At 41.0% G+C, this 26,496-nt stretch overlaps 1 protein-coding gene across 1 annotated transcript in view; it reads left to right on the top strand.

Moving 5' to 3' along the window:
- Nucleotides 1-23,953, top strand: part of LOC127646280 (transmembrane channel-like protein 3) — a 30,342-nt gene extending 6,389 nt beyond the window's left edge. The window contains exons 6-22 of the mRNA XM_052129801.1: nt 88-186; nt 347-489; nt 975-1,122; nt 1,527-1,570; nt 4,282-4,429; nt 4,546-4,655; nt 4,767-4,845; nt 6,359-6,643; nt 7,703-7,831; nt 11,679-11,746; nt 12,115-12,243; nt 13,181-13,291; nt 17,712-17,837; nt 17,952-18,030; nt 20,726-20,768; nt 20,881-21,145; nt 23,002-23,953. Coding sequence (XP_051985761.1) covers nt 88-186; nt 347-489; nt 975-1,122; nt 1,527-1,570; nt 4,282-4,429; nt 4,546-4,655; nt 4,767-4,845; nt 6,359-6,643; nt 7,703-7,831; nt 11,679-11,746; nt 12,115-12,243; nt 13,181-13,291; nt 17,712-17,837; nt 17,952-18,030; nt 20,726-20,768; nt 20,881-21,145; nt 23,002-23,872 — 2,877 coding nt within the window. The 3' untranslated portion in view covers nt 23,873-23,953. The remainder of the gene's footprint in view (nt 1-87; nt 187-346; nt 490-974; nt 1,123-1,526; nt 1,571-4,281; nt 4,430-4,545; nt 4,656-4,766; nt 4,846-6,358; nt 6,644-7,702; nt 7,832-11,678; nt 11,747-12,114; nt 12,244-13,180; nt 13,292-17,711; nt 17,838-17,951; nt 18,031-20,725; nt 20,769-20,880; nt 21,146-23,001) is intronic.
- The last annotated feature ends 2,543 nt before the right edge of the window (nt 23,954-26,496 follow it).

The following is a 26,496-nucleotide window of genomic DNA, read 5'->3' as shown; positions in this document are numbered from 1 at the left end:
TAAAACACAAAGCAATTTCTGTGTTCAGGTATAATGTGTTGCCCTATATAATTCCCACTCTCTCTCCAATCGGTGTTGTCCAATCAGCTCCTGGCCGGCCCTCCATTTGGTACTACCCGCAGCAAAACCATTCCCAAGGAGCACCTTGCTTCCGCACAAGACTTGGACACCATCTGGTCGTTAGGGGCAAGGCTATTTCTCTCTTTTTATATTGCTTTTGCCAAAATTATGCAATTATGATATGTTTAACTTTGCTATTTTGCCACTTAGGGATTTGTCACTAATTTATTTTTGATATTCATCTGCCACTTTGTAGTCGAGTTTTGATTTTATGTCTGTTTTTCAGGGTTATCTACAATACTCTGTGTTGTTTTATGGCTACTACGGCAATGTGCGTAAAATCGGCAGCGCTGGTTACAGACTACCCTTGGCCTATTTTCTGGTTGGGATGGCTGTTTTTGCCTACAGTTTCATCACTTTGTTAAGAAAGTAATCACATATACAATATATATACTTTTATTGAAATCACTTATTTGTCTGCTGAAAAGAACAGCTTAGACAGTATGATTTGTATAAAAAAAAAATTAGGGTGGTTTTTGCTGGTTTGGTGCTGGTCCAGCTAGTAGACCTATTATTTGCTCACCTTCATGTAGTTCAAAATCCATATACTATTATACAAAATGAGAACTTTTGAAGAATCTTTATGCAGCTTTATGCAACTTTCAAAAATGATCCTTTTGTGTTTGGAATAAAAAACTATTAATGGGTTTGGAACATAACGGTGAGTAAAAAATGACAGATTTCATTAATTGGTGAACTATTTCTTTAATTGCTTCCCAGTGTTATCTTTATAATCATTCTTGCTCTTTCAATTGCTTATTTTGATCCACATGCACTTGACAGAGCTCCTTCCAGCATTTGATATTTTCTCTAGCATGCATTGTTAATTGTGCTTTATAAATTATTTTTATTAGAATGGCTAAAAACTCCCGCATGAGTTTAGCTGGCGCTTCTGATGAGAATTACACCTTCTGCTGGCGTATCTTCTGTGCATGGGACTACCTGATTGGGAACCCAGAGGCGGCCGAGAGTAAAGGGGCAGCCATCATCAATAGCATCAGAGTGAGCATCTGCAACATCCCATATTAAACCACCTATCCCTGACTCAATTCCCAACGATCGTCCAGTTTTAATTCAGTATGACATTGCCTACAAGGGAGGCTTATGTTCTACTATTAGTGCTAATTTCCCCAAGGAAAACATGCGATTTGAGTCTCATCAGTGTCATTCAATTAAAACACTGCCATTTGTACTTTTGGAATTTCGCTCAGAGTAAGACTAGTGGCCAACCTGCTCTCTTGATATATCAACTGCTAAAAATCCAAATGTCAGTTGACCACTAGTTTGAAGGCCATTTCATGGTAGTTTTGTTGTAGTAACAATATCTGTATTACCTATTTGTATCCCAGAAAGTGTTTTGGGAATTTGGATGTTAATAGTTTCTCTTTTTTGTGTGTGTTTTTAAGGAGGCCATTGTTGAAGAGCAAGAGAAGAAGAAAGACACCAGCCTGCAAGTTCCTCTTTATTTGTCTCCGATTAACACCTCAACATAACCCAAAAGTGCTGACACAGTCGTTTTTTATGAGCTCTTCCCTCACTTTCTCAGAAGTGCATGTTGAACAAAACTGAGGCCATTGCAGGCTTTTGAGGGAATAAATGCACAGTATCAGTAAGTGAATTACAGCGGTGTGTTGTTCCTATTTCTGGGGCTGTCACACGACCTGTAATGCTGGCCCAGAGTGCTCTGATTTATATATCCCCTCCCCATCCAATGCAATTGCAGCAGAACATGCTAAATGGAAAACAACCTGCTGTATATTATAAAAACTGCCTTTTACTAATGGTGGATGACTGCGCCTATATTGCATCAGACCTGCTCACACATTAAAGCAGATTAACATGTTTTGGGAAAATAATTTCATGAAAATAATGTCAAATAGGCTTAATTTTCTTTAAGAAAAATATAATTTATTATTATTATTATGATTATAGTGAGGTTGATTTATGACATGAACATGTTCATGACAGGTTTCATGAGACTCGCCAATATGTTGTAAATATATGCGTCTATGAGTCAAGGAGGAGGGCGTGGTCGGGCCGTGAGGATGCACACCTGGCGCTGAGATGCCTAATCAGTGGGAGAAAGAGATAAAGGAAGAGCTGGGGATGCCAAGGAGAGAGACCCATCCAGCCGCTCTGTGTGTGTTATGTTTCAGTTCCTTTGTACCATTAAAGTTTACGTTGACTGCTCAGCCGGTTCCCGCCCCCTCCTTGCCATCTTGCGAATGTGCGCATCAGTGGTGCGCTGGCCCCTGGATACGGCGCCAGATGTCCTTCCGGTGGCACTGGACACACTGGGCCATCCCCTTTGGCAGTACCACCAAGTTGATGACATCGTCGGCCCACTGCTGGCATGTGTCACGCAGCTGCTAAGCAAAGGCAAACAGGTGGCTGACCTCGCTCAGCATCAAGGAGCGGAAGAGCTGGCGGTGTTCTTCTGGAGTGTGGCAGACCTGATGCAGGGTGGACTTCAGCGTAACCTTTAATGGTACAAAGGAACTGAAATATAACAAAACACACAGAGTGGGTGCGTGCGTCTATCTCTCTTTCTCTATCCCTGGCTTTTCTTTTATCTCTCTCCCGCTGATTAGGCAACTCAGTGCCGGGTGTGCATCCTTGATGCTCGGCCCCGCCCTGCTCGCCACATTCACATTAGTCTAAAAGTAAAGCAGCTCATAATACAATATTGTTGTTTTATTGGTATTGATGTTAATTGAATACCCAAAAAACCCACAAGAGGTTCAGTGTATATGTATGTATATATATATATATATATATATATATATATATATATATATATATATATATATACACTCACCTAAAGGATTATTAGGAACACATACTAATACTGTGTTTGACCCCCTTTCGCCTACAGAACTGCCTTAATTCTATGTGGCATTGATTCAACAAGTTGCTGAAAGCATTCTTTAGAAATGTTGGCCCATATTGATAGGATAGCATCTTGCAGTTGATGGAGATTTGTGGGATGCTCATCCAGGGCACGAAGCTCCCGTTCCACCACATCCCAAAGATGCTCTATTGGGTTGAGATCTGGTGACTGTGGGGGCCATTTTAGTACAGTGAACTCATTGTCATGTTCAAGAAACCAATTTGAAATGATTCGAGCTTTGTGACATGGTGCATTATCCTGCTGGAAGTAGCCATCAGAGGATGGGTACATGGTGGCCATAAAGGGATGGACATGGTCAGAAACAATGCTCAGGTAGGCCGTGGCATTTAAACGATGCCCAATTGGCACTAAGGGGCCTAAAGTGTGCCAAGAAAACATCCCCCACAATATTACACCACCACCACCAGCCTGCACAGTGGTAACAAGGCATGATGGATCCATGTTCTCATTCTGTTTACACCAAATTCTGACTCTACCATCTGAATGTCTCAACAGAAATCGAGACTCATCAGACCAGGCAACATTTTTCCAGTCTTCAACTGTCCAATTTTGGTGAGCTCTTGCAAATTGTAGCCTCTTTTTCCTATTTGTAGTGGAGATGAGTGGTACCCGGTGGGGTCTTCTGCTGTTGTAGCCCATCCGCCTCAAGGTTGTGCGTGTTGTGGCTTCACAAATGCTTTGCTGCATACCTCGGTTGTAACGAGTGGTTATTTCAGGCAAAGTTGCTCTTCTATCAGCTTGAATCAGTCGGCCCATTCTCCTCTGACCTCTAGCATCAACAAGGCATTTTCAGCCCACAGGACTGCCGCATACTGGATGTTTTTCCCTTTTCACACCATTCTTTGTAAACCCTAGAAATGGTTGTGCGTGAAAATCCCAGTAACTGAGCAGATTGTGAAATACTCAGACCGGCCCGTCTGGCACCAACAACATGCCACGCTCAAAATTGCTTAAATCACCTTTCTTTCCCATTCTGACATTCAGTTTGGAGTTCAGGAGATTGTCTTGACCAGGACCACACCCCTAAATGCATTGAAGCAACTGCCATGTGATTGGTTGATTAGATAATTGTATTAATGAGAAATTGAACAGGTGTTCCTAATAATCCTTTAGGTGAGTGTATAATAGCAATGGCACTTGTTTAAAGGATTAATGATACTCCTAAATAAAAGCTACTATTAAAAATACTACTGTACAAAATCAGGTTTATCTAACCGTAATTTCATAAATTTCGGCTTCTGTCCCAATAGAGCCGTACTGATCAGTTTGCGAATTTTGGCCAACATTCTGGTCCTGCTGTCTCTAGCTGGCAGCATTTACATCATCTACTTTGTGGTGGATCGGTCTCAGAAACTGGAGCAAGAGAAACCAGAGCTAACACTCTGGGAGAAGAACGAGGTTTGGTCACAGTATTTTTTATTTTTTATGTATACTTTGTCTTGAACATCAGTACATCACAAAAAAATTTTCTTTAATTGTGTTTATCCATATTATGCATTGGGTTACCTCTTTAGGTGAGTGTGGTGGTGTCGCTCATCACGATGATTGCGCCTTCAGCTTTTGAGCTAGTGGCCCAGTTGGAGATGTACCACCCCAGGACAAGTCTCCGCTTCCAGCTTGCTAGGTCAGAAAATAACTGTTTTAAGTTACTGCTATTTGTATATTTGATTTGTTTTTGTTTATATTTAGTTTTTTTTAGACAAATATGCCTCTTTTTGTTCATTTGCATATTTAGAGTACTGGTGTTGTACCTTGGAAACCTCTACAGTTTGATTATTGCTCTCCTGGACAAGGTCGATAGTATGAGCTCTGCTGTAAGTGACCATTCTCTTCTTCCCCAAATTGTTATCCCACTAGTATATATAATGTAAGATTAAAAGCATCAAGAATTTTAAACCTAAGGGAAAATGTTTTGATCTGAGGTTCCCCTTTAATAGCTCTATATTAGAACTATATTTGGCACTACAGAGCACTCAGCACCAGCACAACCAGGCACAAGAACAGTTTTTACCCTCTGGCCATTTACCACATGAACAATTAAACTGCCTTCAGGACTCCCATTGTGCAATAATGCATAAATATGTCATATACATATGTAAATTCACTCATATTTAATTCAATAACTGTACATACCGCTACCACATGTACAGTATTACCACTTGCACAAGTACATACATCATTCTTTGTTATATGTCCTATGCTGTATGTCTATTTATCCTCTTACCTTGTTTTATAATCTGTGTCTCATTGTAATGTTCTTTGTGCACATGCTTGTTTCTTCTATCACCAAATAAATGTCCTTGTGTACTTGAGCACACTTGGCAATAATGCTCATTCTGATTCTGATTACAGATTATGACTTTATGGAGTCCTGATAGAGTAATGTTTCTTTAGTTATCAACTAAATGTTAATCTTAAAATTCCTTAAGAGAAATACAAATGAAAAACAAAATTGTAAACATACAGTAACACTGTAAAGCCACAAATTAATGTTGGAATTCATATTGAAATCTCTTACATTTGTTTGCAAATTTTTGTATCTTGGCAAATCTGAGCAGTTTTAGACATACTGATATATTCTGAATCTCTTAAGGAGATTACTGTGGTCTTTTCCTCAGAAGAAAAATCTGAGAAACAGGAGACTTCAGCAAAACTCCCCATTTGCTCTCCATTTTATCTTATTTCAGTCATGACAGCTCTATTGACAGGAAAGATTTAGCATGTTAATGTATGACATATTGATTGGATATTGGTCTTGGCAGACTAGATCTGCAACGCTGCTGCTGCTGCTCCGCAAGTATGGAGACTTGCTAATGCTAGAACATACACAGATATACTGAGCACAATTAGAAAAACACAAGACATGCTGCAGCACAATTAGACATAAATACAATCCCCATGTAGCAGATCTAAACCAGTGGAGCTGGCATGGAGGATGGTTTCAGTGAAAACTCGCGCAGCGCACTGCAGTGAAACTGGCTTACTTGCAAACTGAGCAAATTTAAACTATGCAAGTTGATTGGCTACCCAATTACATGTTAACAGACCTATCAGCTTACACCACGTAAGTCGATTAACTTGACATATCGCATGAGAGCTAGCTGATTAGCTAACAGATAAGTTCAAAAAGGCTATCAGCTTGCACCCTTCAGGGTTTAATGCATGAAATTAGTCTTGTTGTTTATGAAACACAACTAAAAACCTAACTGAATCAATGAAAACACTGCTCAGATATTCGCAACTCTTTATGTACACAAATACTGAATCTTTTCAAAACATATTGCATGTTTTTAATAATTCTCATTCATAATTTGCAAAAAACACTAGATTCCTGTTGGTCCAGGAAACCTATCAGATTCAACATCATACCTAGCAACGATCTCTCAACCCACTGAGGACAACCTATCCACCATCGTACCAGATATTCAGGAGAGACAGAACAGCACTCTGACCATGACTCTTCTGGACCTAAACAACAGTATGACCACTATCAAGAGCACCATATCATCTGGGCTACCAATGAGAATGCAAGCTATGCTAAACCAGACAGTCCTCTATGAGTACAATACCAGATCACAGCAAGACCCCTGCTGGGAAACATATGTCGGTCAGGTACTCATCATTGCTATCTGCTCCTACTTTCCTGGCACATGAGGCTGGTTGGAGGATATGAAAAAACCCTAGTAGCTTGATTTTAGGTTGCCATCTTTATTACTTAAGGCGTTGTCAACAGGGGCTTAGGAAAAGTGTTGGGGTGCCCTATAAATTTGTCATTCATAATGTACATAAGAAATTCACGAGGAGGAGGGCATCCACTGCTCTTCCCTTATCTCTCTCTTGCTGATTAGGCAACTCAGCTTTGGGCGTGCACCCTCACAGCCCGGCCATGCCCTCCTCTTTGTCACATGCATGCCTGGCGCTGAGGTGCCTAATCAGCGGAAGGGAGAAAAGGGAAGAACTTGGGACAACCTCCTACTCATCACAATTGGTAAAAAAAGGTGGAAGATTACTGCTTACTGCTTGTACCTTTGTTTAGTCTACTGTCCACTGACACTACCTGTTGACTGAGGCTTCTGCTTGTTCTCAAAGTGAACATGAAAACTACATTTACCCTTCTTACTTTCGTGATGCATGTCCTTGGATTTATTGTTCACAATTCATTGGTGCACATTATTGTGTCTCCAAGAATGATGTCTTCCTAATCTTTTACCAAAATTACCAATAACCTGCTCTGCCTCTGAAATGGATATTGTCATACTATACTGAGATATTATTCAGAAATAACAAAACAATTTTAGCAAGCAAACATCCTTACCAACTTTTAACAACTATAGCACATCATTACCTTTATGTTAGCTGATGGACCTCCAATTTCTATTGCAGGCTACATAGTTATGTATTTATCGAAGCTATTATTGTAACAAGCAAAATGAAAATGGGCTGTTATGACAGAAATGATTTTCATGGGGCAGTGGAGTATGGATTGGATACATAGATTTAAGTATGCAGCCCAGCATTTATCTAATGAAACTGCTGTCAGGGTAAGATGGGGCGTGCATGAGCTCTAAGATGGCTCTCTGAATTAATGGCCTGCTTGGAGATACTGATGGTCTGTATAGGGGCACAAGGTAACTAAATACGACTAATTTATTTTGTTTATGTAATTCACAGGAGATGTTAAAGCTCTCCATCATTGATATGATCTTTACGGTGGCAAGTATCCTGCTTATTGATTTCATCCGGGGATTGGTGGTTCGATACTTGAGTGACTGTTGCTGCTGGGACTTGGAGAGCAAGTTTGTAAGTGTGCTACTTTTGGTCCAAATTACACTTTCAGAGATTGTTTTCAAGCTACTTTATGACAGATAAGCCTGCATGGAACCTGTTTACACAGAATTTGCAGAAAACTCCCAAAGAATTCGATGTTCATTAAGTTCTACCAGACTGATCTCACAGTGAATTTGGCTAGAGTAGGTCGAAAGTTCTCAGCAAAACTCTGTCTGTCCTTACCAAAATTCATACACTGCCCCGGACGGTGGAAGTGGGAAGTGTTTTTGAACGTAAGCTCCACAGCCACCTGTTTGCTCCAGTTCCTGGGTAAAAATGTCCACAGAGATGTGCCAAAAGCCTGTTGAAAAGTATGTAAAACAGTGAAGAGGAATTCATTTGTATCAACTATACTATTTAAAGGAATGTCCAGGTTTAAAACAAGTTAACCTTTATCAACAGCATCCGTGAGGTAAATAATTTAGAGATGTACCTCTGTTTGTAAATGAGTAATTAAGAAATAAGGATGACAAAGATTTGAAAAGTAAGAAATCTTTCAAAAATCTTGTTTAAAACACTTTTAATCACTTTTTTGTCATGTTTTTATAAATGTAATATTTGTGTCCAATTTGGTTTCATAAATATTTTATAAACCTTTATAACATTTACTTCAAAATATATAAATATAATAATAATAATGTATTTAAAATGTAATTTAGTGTAACCATAAATTAAAAAATATTAAAATACTTTTGTTAATACATGATAGTATAAGCTTAACTTAAACAAACTTAAACATTCATTTCAAAAAAGTTTTCAAAAATTTTCAAGTAATATATATATATATATATATATATATATATATATATATATATATATATATATATATATATATATATATATCATAAATTTTTGAGAAAAAAATAAAAATCCAGGTACAACATATGACTTCAACAATATGTGCCTACATTTTGGTTATACCACATGACTTTGATTTGGTGGACAAAAGTATTTTTAAATATTAATTGTATTTCCCCTTCTGTCGCTCTCTCCATGTTGTGTCGGAGAAGCGACACTAGGGATCTCTCTTGAGCGCCGATATATGCCTCTGATCTATGAAAAAAGGCCAATGAGAAGTTGGCAGACGGTATTTGCATACCCCGCCCCCGGACATACGGGTATTTAAGCGGGCAAATACGGGAGTTCATTCAGAGAATTTCTTCGGAGCCGATGGTCGTGCATGCAGTCTGCTGCGAGTCACACAACAGTTCCTGTTTAATCCTCTGATGCTCTGCATGGTGTTGGATTCGACGGCGCATAACAGCGGCTTTCTCCTTCCTTGCACGGTTGTGCATTGTTGCCCCTGGGTGCTTCGACAGTGCAGACAACTCGAAAGAGTTATTCTAATTGCGTAATTTCCTCTAAAAAAGAGCAAAACACAGCTGCGTTGAACATCCTCTTCAGGACGCGTCTTTTTAAAGACATTTTGTCCGCCCCTGTGTAGTTTCTGGATGCGGTTGATTTCTCCCCACCTCTGACGGTCATAAAACCTGCCTCGTGTACCTGGGTTGCGATCACACACAGGCAGCGTTTTTATGAATGGTCTATGTTTTCAGTACGAGAACATAGCCATGACAGCATTGCGGTCGCAGCTTTCTCTTGTAGTGAGAGAAAGCCACTTCGGCCGCCCCCCGCGCCTCGCCTCCTTCCTACGGGATTGGGGCAGGTGCCGCGGGCGATGAAGACGATCTGGGGATAATGACGGGCTCCGTTTTGCCGGGTAAAATCCCCTCGAAACCCCCCGCCTCCCCTGCACGCTTGCTTGTTTCCGTCCAAGCTCGGGATGAGCATTCTCTCCAATGGGTTATGTTTCACGTCTCGATTCTGCCACGACACCAACCCTTCCTACGGTTCGCATTCGACGGCCAGAGGTATCAGTACAGGAGTTACACTCAGTCTCAATGTCAGCACGTCTCACCAACGAGCGTTAAAAGTCGGTGATGAAATCCCTTGCTTCTTTCAAGCCAGGCACTATAGTCCCTTTATAACTTTTCCAAAGGCTCGTGGGGTATATGACATCCTCCGCAGTGGTCGCGCCGCTGGGGTTGATGCATATGAGACCACTTCAGAACTGGCTTCAGACTCGAGTCCCGAGATGAGCATGGCGCACTGTATGATGATCACCACCGCCTGCCGCCAGACACTCAAACCCTGGACAGACCTCTGCTTCCTGCGGGCAGGAGTACCCTTGCAGCAGGTGTCCCGACACGTCCTGGTTACGACCGACACCTCCAGATCGGGTTGGGGCACTGTGTGCAATGGGTACACAGCCGCTGCGCTGGCATATCAACTGCCTAGAGTTGCTGACTGTTTTCTTTGCCCTGAGGAAGTTTCTTCCCCTAGTTCGGGACAAACATGTCCTGGTCAGGTCAGACAGCACCGCAGTGGTGGCGTACATAAATTGCCAAGGCGGAGTACACTTCCCAGGTTGGCAAGCATCACCGTGTTCCCCTCACTAGGATAACCAGAAGGATTCTGATGACTTTAATGGGGCATTGGGGAAGGGTACGTGCAGCCTGATACAGCTGGTCGCGTTTGCATGTAAGAATACCTGCCCGCTGATGTTTCAGCAGTTCACGTACACGGCCCAGTGCATGGCATGATTTAAGTGGGACCCCTAGTGTCGCTTCTCCGACACACCGTGGAGAGAGCGACAGAAGGGGAACGTCTAGGTTACGTATGTAACCTCTGTTCCCCGATGGAGGGAACGAGACGTTGTGTCTTCCTTGCCATGTCGCTGAGCCGAGCCACTGTTGTGTCTTCCCCGCCATGTCGCTGTCCGAGCCGGACCATTTCCGGCTCCTCAGAAAAATCCTGAATGAACTCCCGTATTTGCCCGCTTAAATACTCGTATGTCCGGGTGTCTGCCAACTTCTCATTGGCCTTTTTTCATAGATCAGAGGCATATATCGGCGCTCAAGAGAGACCCCTAGTTTCGCTTCTCCGACACAACGTCTCGTTCCCTCCATCGGGGAATGGAGGTTACATACGTAACCTAGACGTTTAAACACGAATGTTTCACTGATTCTTTTTTTTTATAAATAATAATAAAAGATTATTCTGTACTACTCATACCAACATAATTTTTTTCAAGAATTGCAGCTTTTGATGAGACTTAGACTTTTTTTTTATGTCTCTGGACGGTTACTCTGCATTACATTTTTCACAAAAAAAAAAAAATAGGTGTAAGTAATTGTTTGTGTGAATTGCATTTTTTTTTGTGTATTTTCAATCAGGAAGAATTGCAGACTTGAGTGAAATTGAAGATGACATTTATTTGATGAATATAAAACAGAAAAGTAATGTCTCTCTTTGGCGTAGGCCCCGTCTGGCGGTCCGAAGTTGTAGTAATTGGAACCATCATATCCTGCCGGAGATAGGAGGCAGGGGCGAGGAGCCTACCCCCGTGCAGGACGGGACTAGTGATATATAAAGCAATGGCTTACATGTGATTGGCTGGGAATTACCCAGCTAATGGTGCGATGGTGTACAGCTGTAGTCTTCCCACTAGAACTACGCTGCGCTTACATAGATCTGGACAAAACAAATTGCGTCACGTTATTGACCCAAAAACAAGCAACAATAACTTGCAGTAATGCATATACAATGGACAGAATTCTGCAGATTTCCCAGACAATCAGCACAAAATATAGATTCCTAGCGATGAGCTAAAAGGTCTCATGTTACAAGAAGTAAACCTTATCACATGATTGCATTTTTGAGTTCAGAGTTTTCTGTTTGTACTACATTTTTAAAGTAGCATATGGCTAAAAACTGCAGCTATTACGTTTGTATATTAATCAGTATATTCCCTTTCCAGCCTGAATATGGTGAATTTAAAATAGCTGAAAATGTTCTTCATCTGATATACAACCAGGGAATGATATGGTAAGTAGTAATTTATACATTTATCAATACTTTGTATAAGATATGATAATCATTATGAGAATAAATTGTATCATAATGATTAGTTTTATATTACTGTGACTGCTGTTAATCTGTAAAACACAATCATAATAAAAATATATTATTTTTCACTGTATATCATTAGGCTATACTGTATTTTACCAAACCTATCTTTATCTTCAATAAACTGTCCTATTCCCCTGGTGCTCTTTACATTAGAACTCAATGCTCCATTGCTCTACAGCTTTATAATCCCATAATAATGACTTGTCTGAAGCTAGGGGCACAAGACGAACTCCATTTAAGATGAGAAATCAATCTTTCACTGTGTCTTTTCTTACTCCCTGTAGGATGGGAGCGTTCTTTTCACCATGCCTGCCCGCCTTTAATGTCCTGAAGCTCATTGGTTTGATGTATTTGCGGAGCTGGGCCGTGCTGACCTGTAATGTTCCCCATCAGCAGGTCTTCAGAGCCTCGAGGTCAGTGAGGCAAAATGAGGTCATTAGAGGTTAGTCATTTACCACTGATCTCAGACCAGTGCTGCGCTGTTACAGAAGTGGTTGGTGTTTTGATTTGACTCTGAAAAGGTCACCACAGACTAGGCAATTTAGTCCAAAAGAGTAGCTGACCTTAATTGCAATATCACTGAAGCATGAGGACAAGATCTTTGTTTCATAATAGGTGCTGGGGCCAATTGAGCTAGTTGAAAAGTAATGCTTTTCATTTAAATTCATTTGAAATGTTATTGAAACATGTAAAATGCAACTGTAAAATGCAACAAAAAGACCTGTAATTCAATGTTTCTGTCAGTTACAAGAGGCCCTTAGTTTGGAAATATTTCCAGCCCATTTCAACATGTTTCCTTTGCCGAAGAACCACATTTGTGAAGATCTAAATGGATGTGTAAAATCTTCTGACAAGGACTGTGATGTGAAATACAAAGGATTTTATATGAGCTGTGAGATTAATTTAAAATCAGTGAGCATTCCGTGTGCGGATCAGAGACCCTCCACTTCACTGAATTCAAATCCCTTTCATTTTCCAGTGTGTTGAGTACTGAGATAACAATGAATGCTTCAATGTGACAAGCAACTGCATTGGTCAGTCTCTCTTTCAGATGTATTTAATTGCAGCTTTATTGTTCCCCTACTTGGGCTTTATCTGTAACTTGCAGATGTGAGGCGAAGCATTACTATGCAGTCTACACATTTTTCATCTTCAACAACACTGCAGTATTTCATACAATAAAAATAAATTGTCCCAATGCTGGAAGTTGATAACGTATCATCCGATAATATGGAAAAGCCAAATCAATGTAGTTACATCTTGTTACACAAAGTCAAATTCCACTTACATATTTGATAGGCTCAGTCTTGTACTGGGACTGTTTTAATTTTATTTTATTTTATTCCCCAGATCAAATAATTTCTATCTGGCGATGCTTCTCTTCATGCTATTTCTGTGTATGCTACCAACCATTTTTGCCATTGTGAGATACAGGCCATCTCGGTACTGTGGACCTTTCAGGTAAATAAAATTGTCCTCAACATATATGAATGGCTGACTCTTTAAATTGAAACTGTTTAGAGGTATAGTTCACCCAAAATTGAAAATGTTGTCCTTTACTCACCTTTCCCTATCTGTCACTCACTCGACGTTGTGTCGATGAGTTGACACTAGGGGTCGCTCCTGCGGAGCATAGACATCTCTGATCTTGAGAAAAGGCCAATGGAAATTGGTGTGTGGAATTTGCATGCCACTCCCCTGGACATAAGGGTATAAAAGGATTGACGCTGCAAACACACATCAGATATCTTCTTCGGAGCCGAGCGAGCAAGCTTACAGAGCTGAATTCCTCTGCCACCTCCATTCATCTCTCTACACTGTTGGATCTACGGCGCATTCCAGGGGTCCTCCCCCTCGCACACCACGGTTGTACTGAGCAAATACCCCTGGGTGCTTCAGGAGCAGAAATCTACGTAGTGAACAACTTCGTTTATATATATCTCTATTTATACCTACGTATACATACATATATACACATATATATATATATATATATATATATATATATATATATATATATATGAAAAAGTTTAATTTCCTCTAAAAGCGTGGCGCTAATGAAAAACGTCTTTTTCAAGATGCCTGGTTGCGATCGTTACCTCTCCACTTCCCACGGCAACTATCGCTGCCTCTCGTGTTGGGCACTGCCCACGCAGGGACAGCACTTGTGGATGGATCATGTTGTCACTGCGATTCTGGGCATGATTCTGGCAACATTGCAGTCGCGGCTTTCTCTCGTAACAGGGAAAGCCACCCCAGCAGCTCCCAGACTCTGTCCTTATACCCATGAGTATGAGGCAGGGTTGGTTAGCACTGGGGGTGATTTGGGGATTTCAATTGGAGCTTCTCTGCCGGTAAACCCCTCACGGATCTCCCATTCCCCAGCACGCTCATTTGCCCCAGCGAATCTGCGATGTGACCGTCTCAGGGCAAGTTCGCAGTCGTGGCTCGCGAAATGAATGAGCTTTCGATTATAGCATCAGAGAATGGGTTGGTTCAGTCTGTCGCCATGCGTAGCTGACGGCCATGCTTGCCCGGGCGGCTGCGAGCTGAACCCTCGCGGCCCACTGATTGGTCCCCGCACCCCGCCCCCATACCATTCTTCCCGTAAGTGCATGATGAGCTCACGCGATCACGGTGGACACCTTTTACTGCCCGGATGTGGTTCACGGGCTCATCCTCTCTCACTATCCTCGATGGTGGGGCTGCCAGGGGCTGCTCGGTGACTCCCCAGGTTGGTAAGGCGATCACGGTGCACTTGTGACCACAGAGCGCAGCCACCTGGCGGAGCCATCCGAGTCTCCCGTCCAGGGCCCGTGAGTTTACATCGTCACTCACGACTGAGCCTACAGTGCCACTGGACAGGCCGCCTCCGCCCTGCACGCCACGGCTCACCTGCGAGTGCACCAAGCCGTGGCGATCAAAGAACTGCACGAGGGTAGTTCTGACCTGAGATTTATGCAGGAGCTGCACTTAGTGACTGGTCTCACCCTCCAAGCGATGATGGTCACGCCGTGGTCTCTCGGGCAGGTGATGTCCACCTTAGTGGTCCAGGAGCGCCATCTTTGGCCCAACTTGGCGAACCAGTTTGGCCTATTCGGCGGCACCGTAGAGGATTTTGCCCAGCAATCCTCAGTGGTTAAAAGGCAGACGGGAACCAGTCAACACATCCTGCCCCGGCGCGACACAATGTCTTGCACCCCCGTCTGATGTTGCCAAGGGCGTCTCCCTGCGGCAGCAACACTGGCTCCGCCACAGCCCACCCCAGTAGGCTGGCCCCGGCGTCGAGCCACCCGCAGAAAGCAGACGCCACCCATCTCATGGCCGGTCGCCAAGAACCCAAGGCTTCAAAGCGTTCCCCGAGATGGGCAGTCCAGGAAGTAGGAGACCCACTGAACAGGAGCTAGTAAGAGCACCACTCCTTCCCCCGGTGGAGAGCCGGTTGGAGGTTCTTTATTTCCTTTTCTTACCTCACCGCATGCCCCAAGGGCCGCGGAACCCACATTCTAAGAAAAAAGCAGTCTTCTCATTTCCTGGGCCTTACAGTCGGTGTCCCCAGCCATCATTATCACGACTTCTGGGCACCGTTTCTCTCTCTGGCAGGTATGGTTCCTCGGAGGCGCGCCCAGCTGTGGCAAAAATCCGCCACTGATGTGATGGTCTCCATGGGCTACGAGGACAAAAATCTTCCTCCCCCGTCTCAGGCTGTTCCGGGAGCGGTCACAAGGAGCTAGGTAAGTACTTTGATGTGTCTGGACTCAGCACCTCGGGCTCCGCCCCGTTGGTTGATCTGGACCGTCTGATTAATCGCTCTGCGATTGAGTTCGCCTGGCCCCTGCCTAGGTTCAAAGGCGTCCACTCCACTGCGCCTTGCGCGCAGAGATCGCCCCATTCTACGAAAGGACGCGATAGAGCCTGAAAGTGTATGTAGCCGCTATATCGGCACATCACGATGCAGTGCATTAGGTTCCTGAGAGGCGCAAGGAGGTCAAACCCCCCCAAGCCATGCCTTGTTCCCTTGTGGGACCTCTCTGTGCTCCTTTCGGATCAGGTGGTGAACCTGCAAGCGCTGCCTCAGGAGGAGGCAGACCCAGCCTTGGCATTGCTGTGTCCGGTGTGCGTGCTTCGGATCTACTTGGATCGCATGCAGAGCTTTAGAAGCTCCGAGCAGCTCTTTGTCTGATTCAGTGGACAGCAGAAGGGAAGCGCTGACTCCAAACAGAGGATTGCCCACTGGGTCGTCGATGCCATCACTATGGCATACCACGGCCATCTCGTGCCACTCCCTGCTGGCCTACGAGCCCATTCTACCAGGGGTGCCAGTATGTTGGGGGTAGTTATGTGACGGCTTGCTGCGCTGACCAAGAGGCACACAGAGGTCTGCCCGTCTCGCACCGCCAGTCCGCGTAACTGTTCAGCTCTTGTTGCGTTTTACATTGGGAACCCTAGTGTCAACTCATCAACACAACGTCGAGTGAGTGACAGATAGGGAACGTCTCGGTTAATAACGTAACCTCCGTTCCCTGATGGAACCTACTTTCTCCGATTTCACTCCGAGATCAATCTGAAGGAAATGTTAGGCAGAATGTCCAAATTACTACTCCATATAAAGAAAGTGAACAGTGCCCATTGGCTTCCAAGCTCCAAAAAGAACAAAAAAGTACCATAAAATTGACTCCAGATGACTATTATCAAGTCCTCTGAAGCCATACAATAGCCTTGTGTGAGGAAGAGATCAAAAATGTGTACTTAATCAAAATTAGTTGTTAATTGCAGAAAATCTTGACCTTCACTGTACTCTTAAATCTAATTAATGCATGTGGCTCAGGTGGTAGAGCGGGTTGTCCACTAACCGCAGGGTTCGTGGATCGATTCCCGACCTACACTACTCCACATGCCGAAGTGTCCTTGGGCAAGATAATGAACCCCATGTTGCTCCCAATGGCAGGCTAACGCCTTGCATGGCAGCTCTGCCGTCATTGGTGTGTTAATGTGTGGACGTGTGTGAATGGGTGAATGAGACGAAGTGTAAAGCGATTTGAATACCGCTAAGGTTAAAAAGGCGCTATATAAGTGCACACCATTTACCATTTAATTTACCATGTGTACATTCAATCCTAGCATGTCGTGAGACAAAAGAGAAGCATGTCATTGGGGTGAGTAATTTATTTTCAGTATTTGGCTTAAATATCCCTTCAAGCATACAGTACTTCCACAATATGTATCACTCCCCTACATGGCAGCATACTATTCAAGGTGCCATTCTATGGTGACATCAAGTCTCAACAACAAAAATAATAAAAACAATTCCCCTTGTCGCGTGGAAATAAATGAAAGATTCCATTAAGAAAGATTCAGAAGGCTGCAAATTAATGAAGGCCAACCTATGAAACAACCTGTAATCATATATTGTGCAATAATAATAGCATAATACAAAAATAAGGGATAATGTACAGTCAGTTGCATTACATGAAGAGGAGTGGTCTTATATAGTTTTGAAGGTGTTTACTTTAAGAAAATAAAAATAAAAAGTTTGGCTGACTCTAGATTGTTCCAATTATATGATTAATTATTTGATGGCTACCTACAAACAATAAATAAATACAAGGACATTTAATATTGATTTACATTAGAAGAAAGAGACCGCAGAGTGATACAGGTGTTATGAAATAAGCACAGCTATGTTGGAAATTGGTTTCCTGGGACAATGTTCAATTATACAGTTTAATGATAACAATGCAAAATATTTGACCACAGAATCTGATTGAACAATCAGAATTTAAGATTCCAAAGTGCTGTGCAAAAAGTCTTTATAATTTAGTTAAAAATATATAGTTAATGGCTGTCTGCTTTTCTTTACATCTCCTCCACCACTCTGTAGTGGTCAGGAGAAAATTTACGACATCATCTCCGAGACCATTGCAAACGACTTCCCGCTGTGGTTCAGTAAAGTGATGAATTACATCACCAGTCCTGTGGTGGTGTTGCCTGCATTGCTTCTACTGTTGTAAGTGCTATACTTCTACATCTAGACTGGCCTTAATTATCACAGAGAAAATAATTTTATCAGGCAAATGTTCAAATCCTTTATTTTAGTTCAGTTTCTCACGTTCTCTTTCAGTATGCTGATCTACTACCTACAGTCCATCGCTAGATCACTCAAAGTCACCAACAGCCAGCTGAGATTGCAGCTGCAGACCGTGAGTTACTATAAATGGAATATCATTTTGATTATGTGGCAATAATTTAAATGAGGAACCCAAATGGAACAGGATTAGGACATAATAGGCGGTATAACTAAATTCTTATTATCATGGTATGAGTAATTTTTAGAGGTCGACCGATATGGGTTTTTTTCAGATGCCAATATATGGGTCGACCGATATGGGTTTTTTCCGATGCCAATCTTTTGAAATCCGGGTCGGCCGATGGCCGATTAATGCTGCCGATTTATTTTGGCCGATATGTGCTTGTTTTTAACCTCTTATTTGAACATTTTATTTGAAAGTATGAATGTAACACAAATAATTACTTAAGATAGACAAAATTTCTCAACAAATACATTTATTGAACACTTGACCAATCTGCACTTGTACACTTAAAAATGTATAATGTAAAAACATATTGTATAAATAATGTATAACAAATATATTAAATAAATAAAGCAGGTGTTAAGAACTGCTCCGAGACACGAAGGTTGAGATCCAAATGCAGCTTTAATTAAGGGGCAATCCAGACACATAATCCAATATTCAGAGCATCCAAGAGAAGCACAGGCATAACTAGGGATGGGTATTGTTAAGGTTTTAATGGTATTACTACTCTTACCGATTCTGCTTATTGATCCGGTACTTTAACGGTATTCTTAATGGTTATTTTTGTTATATATATATATATATATATATATATATTATTAAACAAAGATAAACAAAAGATAAACAATTACACAAAGATAAATGTTATATAGGCACAGTGATTTAATTTCAGGAAGGTCTACTAACATTACTGTTCAGGTGTGGTCTAAAAAGAAATCTAATAAAGTAATCAATTGTAAAATAACACTGCATAGTTTATCATAGATAGATTAATGCTTATTAATGCAGAAGTTATTCATTCAAGAGCTGCAAGTGATTTTCTCTTTGCCTTTTGTTGTTTGATTCGCAGTAATGGCTCAATCGTCAGCATGTTCATTAGACTGCTTCCCCTATAAGACCGAGTCTAATAGGCTCCTGATGCACCAAATTTTCTCCCAACTATTTCCATAACTACATCAATTTAAGACATAAACTGTGTTTAAATAAGTCTCCAAGCCGGTCGTTTTGACATATTTTTGTGTATAGTTGATCGTTTAGATGCGCACATGAAACGCAAAGTAGCCTATACTTTGCTTGTCTCGTTGCGGTCTGTTTCAGAGCGTGCACCACCTTTGTAACAGTATTTCTTGCACTCTGTTTATTATTAAACACGTCCCGCAATTTAGCAACAGTAGCTAGACTGCATTTTACAACAATCACCGATCGTGCTGATTCTGATGTTGAGTTTTAGGGAGAAATGTCAGTGCACCGCTGTGAAGGGAAGGAAGTTGTGCTAGACAGAATGCGGCTTATGTATAAATATTCTTTATATAATCTTTGGAAGGCGAAATCTAAAATAAAATCAGACTAATATCACAGATCTAAGTGTAACCAGGCTACGTTTGAATGTTTAGTTCTGTCACTCATTAAGCAGGGCTAGTGTTGTGCTCGCTGTGGCACCACGTGAGAGAGATCTCTCTCTCTCTCTCTCTCTCTGACTGCGAATAGCTAAATTGCATCACAGACAAATGGTTTCATATTATATTATACATAGAAATGGCTTTCTCTTTATAGCAATAATAAATGTATTTTCTTAATTTCTCCAGTACCGACAGCAGAACCGATAACGTCCGAGCTTACCAAAGCCAGTCCTTCAATAGCCTATAGTGCGTTGGTATCTTTTTTATTACTTATTTCTCTGCATTGAGTGACAACATCAGTTGAATTATGTATTAATAGTACAATATGCTATTTTTAAATTCCACTAAGGCATTAAGACAAATAAACCCCCTTAATAACAGTTTTTTCCTCATGTCTTACTTGTAAATAAATTTAAGCCGTCCTGCCCACTGATAGCAGCACAAATATACACTGATCAGCCACAGCATTTAAACCACTTGCCTAATATTGTGTAAGTCCCCCTTGTGCCGCCAAAGCAGCGCACACCCGCATCTCAGGAGAGATTCTGAGATGCTATTCTTCTCACCACAGTTGTACAGAGTGGTAATCTGAGTTACTGTAGGCTTAGTCAGTTAAATCATATTTTTTCCTCGTTCTGATGGTTGATGTGAATAATTTTATGCACTGCACTGCTGCCATACGATTGGCTGATTAGATAACCACATGGATGATTGTTGGTACCAGATGGGCTAGTTTGAGTATTTCTGTAACTGCTGATCTCATGGGATTTTCACGCACAACAGTGTCTAGAATTTACTCAGAATGGTGCCAAATACAAACATCAAGTGAGCAGCAGTTCTGTGGACAGAAATGCCTTGTTGATGAGAGAGGTCACTAGAGAATGGCCAGACTGGTTCGAACTGACAAAGTCTACGGTAACCGCTCTGCACAATTGTGGTGATAAGAATATTCTGAGATGGGGTTGGCGCTGCTTTAGCGGCAGGAGGGGGACCTAACTGATTAGGCAGGTGGTTTTAATGTTGTGGCTTATCGGTGTATTTAACACAGTTTAAACAGTATAGTACATTTCACACTGTATGTAACGTCATACCGCACTGTCCTAGAACATCAACATTTCATATAATCTCCTGCCTCCAGCAGTTTTTTTTTACAATAGTAATTACATTTATTCTTGTTTCAGGAGCGGACAGATGACAAGAAGAAAGTATTTAAGTTAGCTGCAGGTACATTATGTATAAACAATCTTCATTATAAATACAAGACTGTTGAGTCAAAAGGCAGTATCAGCTTGCCAAGATGCCTAAACATTTTGGTGTGTAAATGTGTTATTCACAGTGCGTCAACAAGCACCTGAGGGCGATGATAAAAAGCCGGAACAAGAAAGTGACATAACCAGTATGGAGTCCTCTGCCCGCTCTGCCTCCCCTCCACGACGCAATGGCAATGTCACTAACTTCGAATCTCCTGTCCGCCATGGCAACGGCATTCGGACCATAACCCAGTCAGCTTCACGTCCTGATGTCCCAAGAGCTGCCGGTGCGTCACGGAGTCCAGCAGTCCCTGTGCGACAGAAACACAAAGCAGAACACATACCCAATAGGTTTGTGATTCTCCTTGGTATAAAAAAAAAAAAAGATCTATAAAAAATATATATATATATATATATATATATATATATATATATATATATATATATATATATATATATATATATATATATATCCATTCATTGCTGCTTAGTTCCATACATCTGCAGTTCACAAAGCTTCACTGCCCTCATTTTTGCCTGTGTAGTGCTTTCAGAATGTACAGCAGCCCTTCAGTTCCACAAAGACAAGTACGGCTAGTGGAGTACATACCAATCAGGTTTGATATTCTCATTGAATTTGATCATGCAACAGCAGTAAATCTTGAAAGTTATTTAATCCTAATACTACAATTATATTTTCTACCTATGACTGCAGTGGAAATTTCTCTTAAAAGAAGACTGTACTTAGAAGATATAGATACTCTTGTGGGTTTTTCAATGAACATCAATACCAATGAAACAACAATATTGTATTATAAGCTGCTTTACTTTTAGACTAATGTGAATATATATATATATATATATATATATATATATATATATATATATATATATATATATATATATATATAATACATAGATGCTGGTTTCGAATTTGCTTTAAAGTCAACATAATTTGACTTGAAACATCATTTCCAACCCATTTTTACTTTAATTTAAAAATATGAATTTAATTATAACATGAAGGGCAGGACCTGATTTTATCCACTGAGAATTAAAAAGTAAGCGTACAAGAATGAATCGGTTGGTTAGAGGTGAGGGATTAGAGAAGGTGGTGAAACATATTGCATTTTAATGAAATATTACAAAGACAAACATTTGTTTTATTCAGAATAATGATTACAGATTAATCACGTGGGATTCATAAGACCACAAACATATATTAAGAAAATCTATTTGGGTCCATTTTTATTTAATGTTGACTTTAAACATTTTAATACATTTTAAGACATTTACTGTTAGTGTTCATGTTATGCCATCATTTCAGATCATTGGGATAGGGGAAGACATTGCTTGCATTTTGAAAGTAAATTTCCGACTTCATCTCAACCATTTGCACATAGCTTAAAGGAATAGTTCACCAAAAAAATGTGGCCATAATTTACTACATTCATGTCGTTCATGACATTTTTTCTTATGCAGAAATGTTTTAATGAATATCGCAGGCCAGATTGTTTCTCATCAAAACCTACTTTTGTGATTCTTTTGGGTCCTTTTTTTAAAGGAATAGTTCACCTAAAAACTTTAATTCTCTCATTATTCACTAACCCTGATGCCATCCCAGATGTTCAGGACTGTCTTTCTTCAGCAAAACACATTTGAAGATAAACTGAAAAAAAAGCTCTGTAGGTCCTTATAATGTAATGTAATGTAAACATGTGCCATCAGTCTGCTGGCTATTTGATGGTCCAAAAGGCATATTTCAGCAGCATAAAAGCAATCCATATGACTCCAGTCGATCAATTAATGTCTTCTGAAGGACCTACAGAGAATCAACATTTTTCTTAAAATCTTAATTCGTGTTCTGCTGAAAAAAGACAGTCATACACATCTGGGCTGGCATCGGAGTAAGTGAATAATGAGATAATTTTTATTTTTGGGTGAACTATCCCTTTAAGCTTTAAAATGAAAAAAACTGTCACTGTCATTGTATTGAAAAAAATAGACCATGATATTCATTAAAACATCTAATATTTTGTGTTCATTATAAGATAAAAAGACAAACTGGATTATGACTGAAGTTTAATTTTTGATTGAACTATTCCTTTAAACAAAATAATTTAACATCTGCATAATATAGTATAGGGGAAATGTCTTTGTTTCTGTGAATACAGATATGTACAAACATTACGTTCTCTGATATGCAGGCATGCTGGGTACTTGAGTAGTGGTTCATACCACTCCAAATCCTACCATCACATGGCCTACAAACCCTGTACACGGTACACCGAGAACATAACCTCTGATCCACTGTATCGCAAGACCAACCGCCCCAAGCACACCGAGCCCAGCATAACCACAGCTCAGAGCTATGTGGGCCTCCGGGCCCATACAACACGCTACGTAATCGTCAACGAGCATGAAGCTCGCAAGAAGTTAATGCGCTCCACAACACGTGTGCCAAGGCATTATCGCCTAGCGAATGAACCAACAGAGATAGTAGAGCTGTATCCTCGTAACGTAAAGTGTTGCATACCTCGAACCCCTCACCGAGGCCATCAGCCACACCTCAGTGAGGAAGAGGAGGAAGAGGAAGACCCTAAGAGCAGCACAAGGAGGGGATCATTCAGACAGACTCACCATCCAAAATCTCAGTCAGATCTCCACCCGCCCGCAAGGTTCTACATTGGCGATACAATTAATAGTCAATTGTCTATGGAGCAGGGTTTATATGGTGAGGAAGAGGAGGAAGACCAGGAAGAAGACTGGGTGAATGATGGCTCTCACCCCTACTCTCAAACAAACATCCAAGGCCCGGAGTCGACTTACAGGTATGGAGTGCCACATGTCAAGCCCAAGACCAGGCACAAAGTGGAGCCCTCGCTGACCGAGTCAGATTCTGCATCACTGGCGTCCAGCAGTGACCAACAAAACAGCAGCACAGACCAGTACATCCAGGTCATTCACAATAAGGAAAAGTACCTGAAGCCCAGTGCGAAGCTGACCAAAAAGAAATCCAAGAACAGCGTTAAACTGAATGTGTCTGGCTCTAATGATCTTCTTTGCTCAAATGTTTAACATATTTATATCTAAAATAGAGATTATAATTCAAAAAGCTACAATATCTAAATCTTTATCATGTTAAAGTTACTGTTTTGTCCTGTGAAAGCACAAAGATTATCAAACTGTAAGTGTATTTTGCATGTATCCATTAAATCTGATTACGCAAGTAATATGAAAGTATTTTCATATTTGTAGACCCAGTGATCCAATTACATAGTGTATCTTCAAATTCAGAATTAAGGATGGGGAGACTAATAATGAAGTGCCAAACTGTGAAAACCCCATTTTGGCCAACCACGTTCCCCCCACAATGTTTATGATGGTTACTTGATCCAACTACCTAGGCCAACAGTTGAAAAGGTTATTTAAGAGTTCCTTATAAAGACTGATGATTAACTCAGCACACTTTTGGAGTTCATGGAGCAGGACTATAACCACAATAGACACTGAGGGGGACACTTTCCTGCAACAATATTAAAATTTTGTCAATTTCAATGTCATTGAACATTTAGTCCCCCTAATCCATGTCATGGGTCATTCTACAATACAGGTGTCATCTGAGTCCATCTGTGTTAATTAAGTCATTGTCTAAAAACATTAACAAAATCCAGACATTTTGTTTTTATCGTTCTAAAAACAAATGTTCATGAGGAAAAAGCTTGTAATGTTAAGTTAAACTTTACAATTGTCAAAGTTAGTTTAGTTTACATGGTGGTGTAAGAAAGCTGATGGTTTTAATTCAGTTGTTACTGTATATAAGCAACCAAATTTGTGTAACAGAATCTAGGAAGACTTTAAAATGTGTAAGCCCTGCTAGTATTAAATGTTTAATGAAAAAGCAAAAGTAAGCCATAAAGGGAAAGTTTACCCCAAAATTTTAAATCTCTCATTATTTACTCACCATCATGATTTCATGATATGATATTAATGTTTTCGGTAAGCTTCACAAGAGGGTGGAGATCACACAGTCTCTCGTGTGATCGCCACCTTCCGTTGGTCCGTTGCCAAGATACAGACGTAATCTCACATTCTCCACTCGTTTGAGACATCCAGGATGAGCACACAAAAGCACAGTTGTGAGTAAAGAACCAGATAAATACAGATCTAAGCCAAAACCAACAAAGCTTCTGTTCAGCGTTCCTCCTCACATGTAAACAGTGTTGCTCTACCAGCTGTGTAACACGTGTCTTGGTTCTGTTGTCGCACACGCGCATGCCGTTGCTGACCGGAAGTGATAATTTAGAGTTCAAAAGGAACTTAAATATTTATCTTTTTCACACCAAAACTGATTGTGTTGCTTTAGAAGACATTAATTGAACAGCTGGAGTCATATGGATTACGTTTATGCTGACTATCTGTTCTTTTTGGAGCTTCAAAAGTCATATCACCATCCACTTGCATTTTTTTTTCTCCCCTTTTCTCCCCAATTTGGCATGCCCAATTCCCAATGTGCTCTAAGTCCTCGTGGTGGCATAGTGGCTCGCCTCAATCCGGGTGTCGGAGTACTAAAATCAGTTGACTCCACGTTTGAGACAGTCAATCCGCGCATCTTATCACATGGCTTGTTGAGCGTGTTACCACGGAGACCTAGCGCGTGTGGAGGCTCACGCTATTTTCCGCGGCATCCACACACAACTCACCACGTGCCCCACCCAGATTGAGAACCACGTTGTAGCGACCTCGAGGAGGGTATCCCAATGTGACGCTACCCACACTAGCAACAGGGCCAATTGGTTGCCTGACTGGATTTGCTTTGCACTCGAACTTGCGACTCCAGGTGTGGTAGTCAGCGTCTTTACTTGCTGAGCTACCCAGGCCCCTCATCCACTTGCATTTTAAGGACCTACTGAGCTAAGATATATTTTATTTTTTCTTCAAATGTGTCTGGTGAAGAAAGAAAGTCTGGGATATCATGAGAGTGAGTAAATGAAGATAGAATTTTCATTTTTGGGAAAATTCAACTATCCTTTTGATAACGCATGATCTTAATTCGGTTTATAATTCAAAAGTACATACTGTATAGGCCAAATTAGCCATGTAAGACATTGCTTATGTTTTTCATTGTAACAATTACTACTAAGTTTTCCACATTTTTCTTCTGTCTATTGGGAAAAGATGACCAAATCTGCTAAGCTTCCTGTAAAGCAGATTCCACACTAGCTGATTTTACAGTGATTGTCAGGTGTGAGCTTCATTAGCATAATCGGCGGCCAGTCGGAGGCAGGTGAGCGGAGATTAGTGTCTGTCAGCGCGAGGTCATTAATCACTTAACCTTTGGGACTATATGTTGAGTTAATGGCTTTGAAATTTAAAAAACACATCTGGCTAGCTTGAAAAAAATCTTTCTTTCACAGAGGCAGGGACTTGTGTTTTATGACAAGTGACCAGTGAGCTTCTTTTATTAAAGAACTGACAAGACATCAAGCTAATTTAAACCTTTTCACCACTTAATTGCCAATCATCACAAACGCTGATTGTAATTCATAGAGATTCTGTCACCAAGAGTTTTTCCTTTTTTCTGAAATCAGAAAGTGGAGACACAACAGTCTGTTTTTATTGAACGTAATTTGTTTACTCATGCACTGAAAGCTGCATATGGGCACACGCATTCTACGACAATCCTCGATGGAATAAATACA

This window comes from Xyrauchen texanus, chromosome 1 (genome assembly GCF_025860055.1).
Source record: "Xyrauchen texanus isolate HMW12.3.18 chromosome 1, RBS_HiC_50CHRs, whole genome shotgun sequence".
Taxonomy (NCBI): Eukaryota; Metazoa; Chordata; class Actinopteri; order Cypriniformes; family Catostomidae; genus Xyrauchen; species Xyrauchen texanus.
This window is presented reverse-complemented; position numbering and strand designations above follow the sequence as displayed.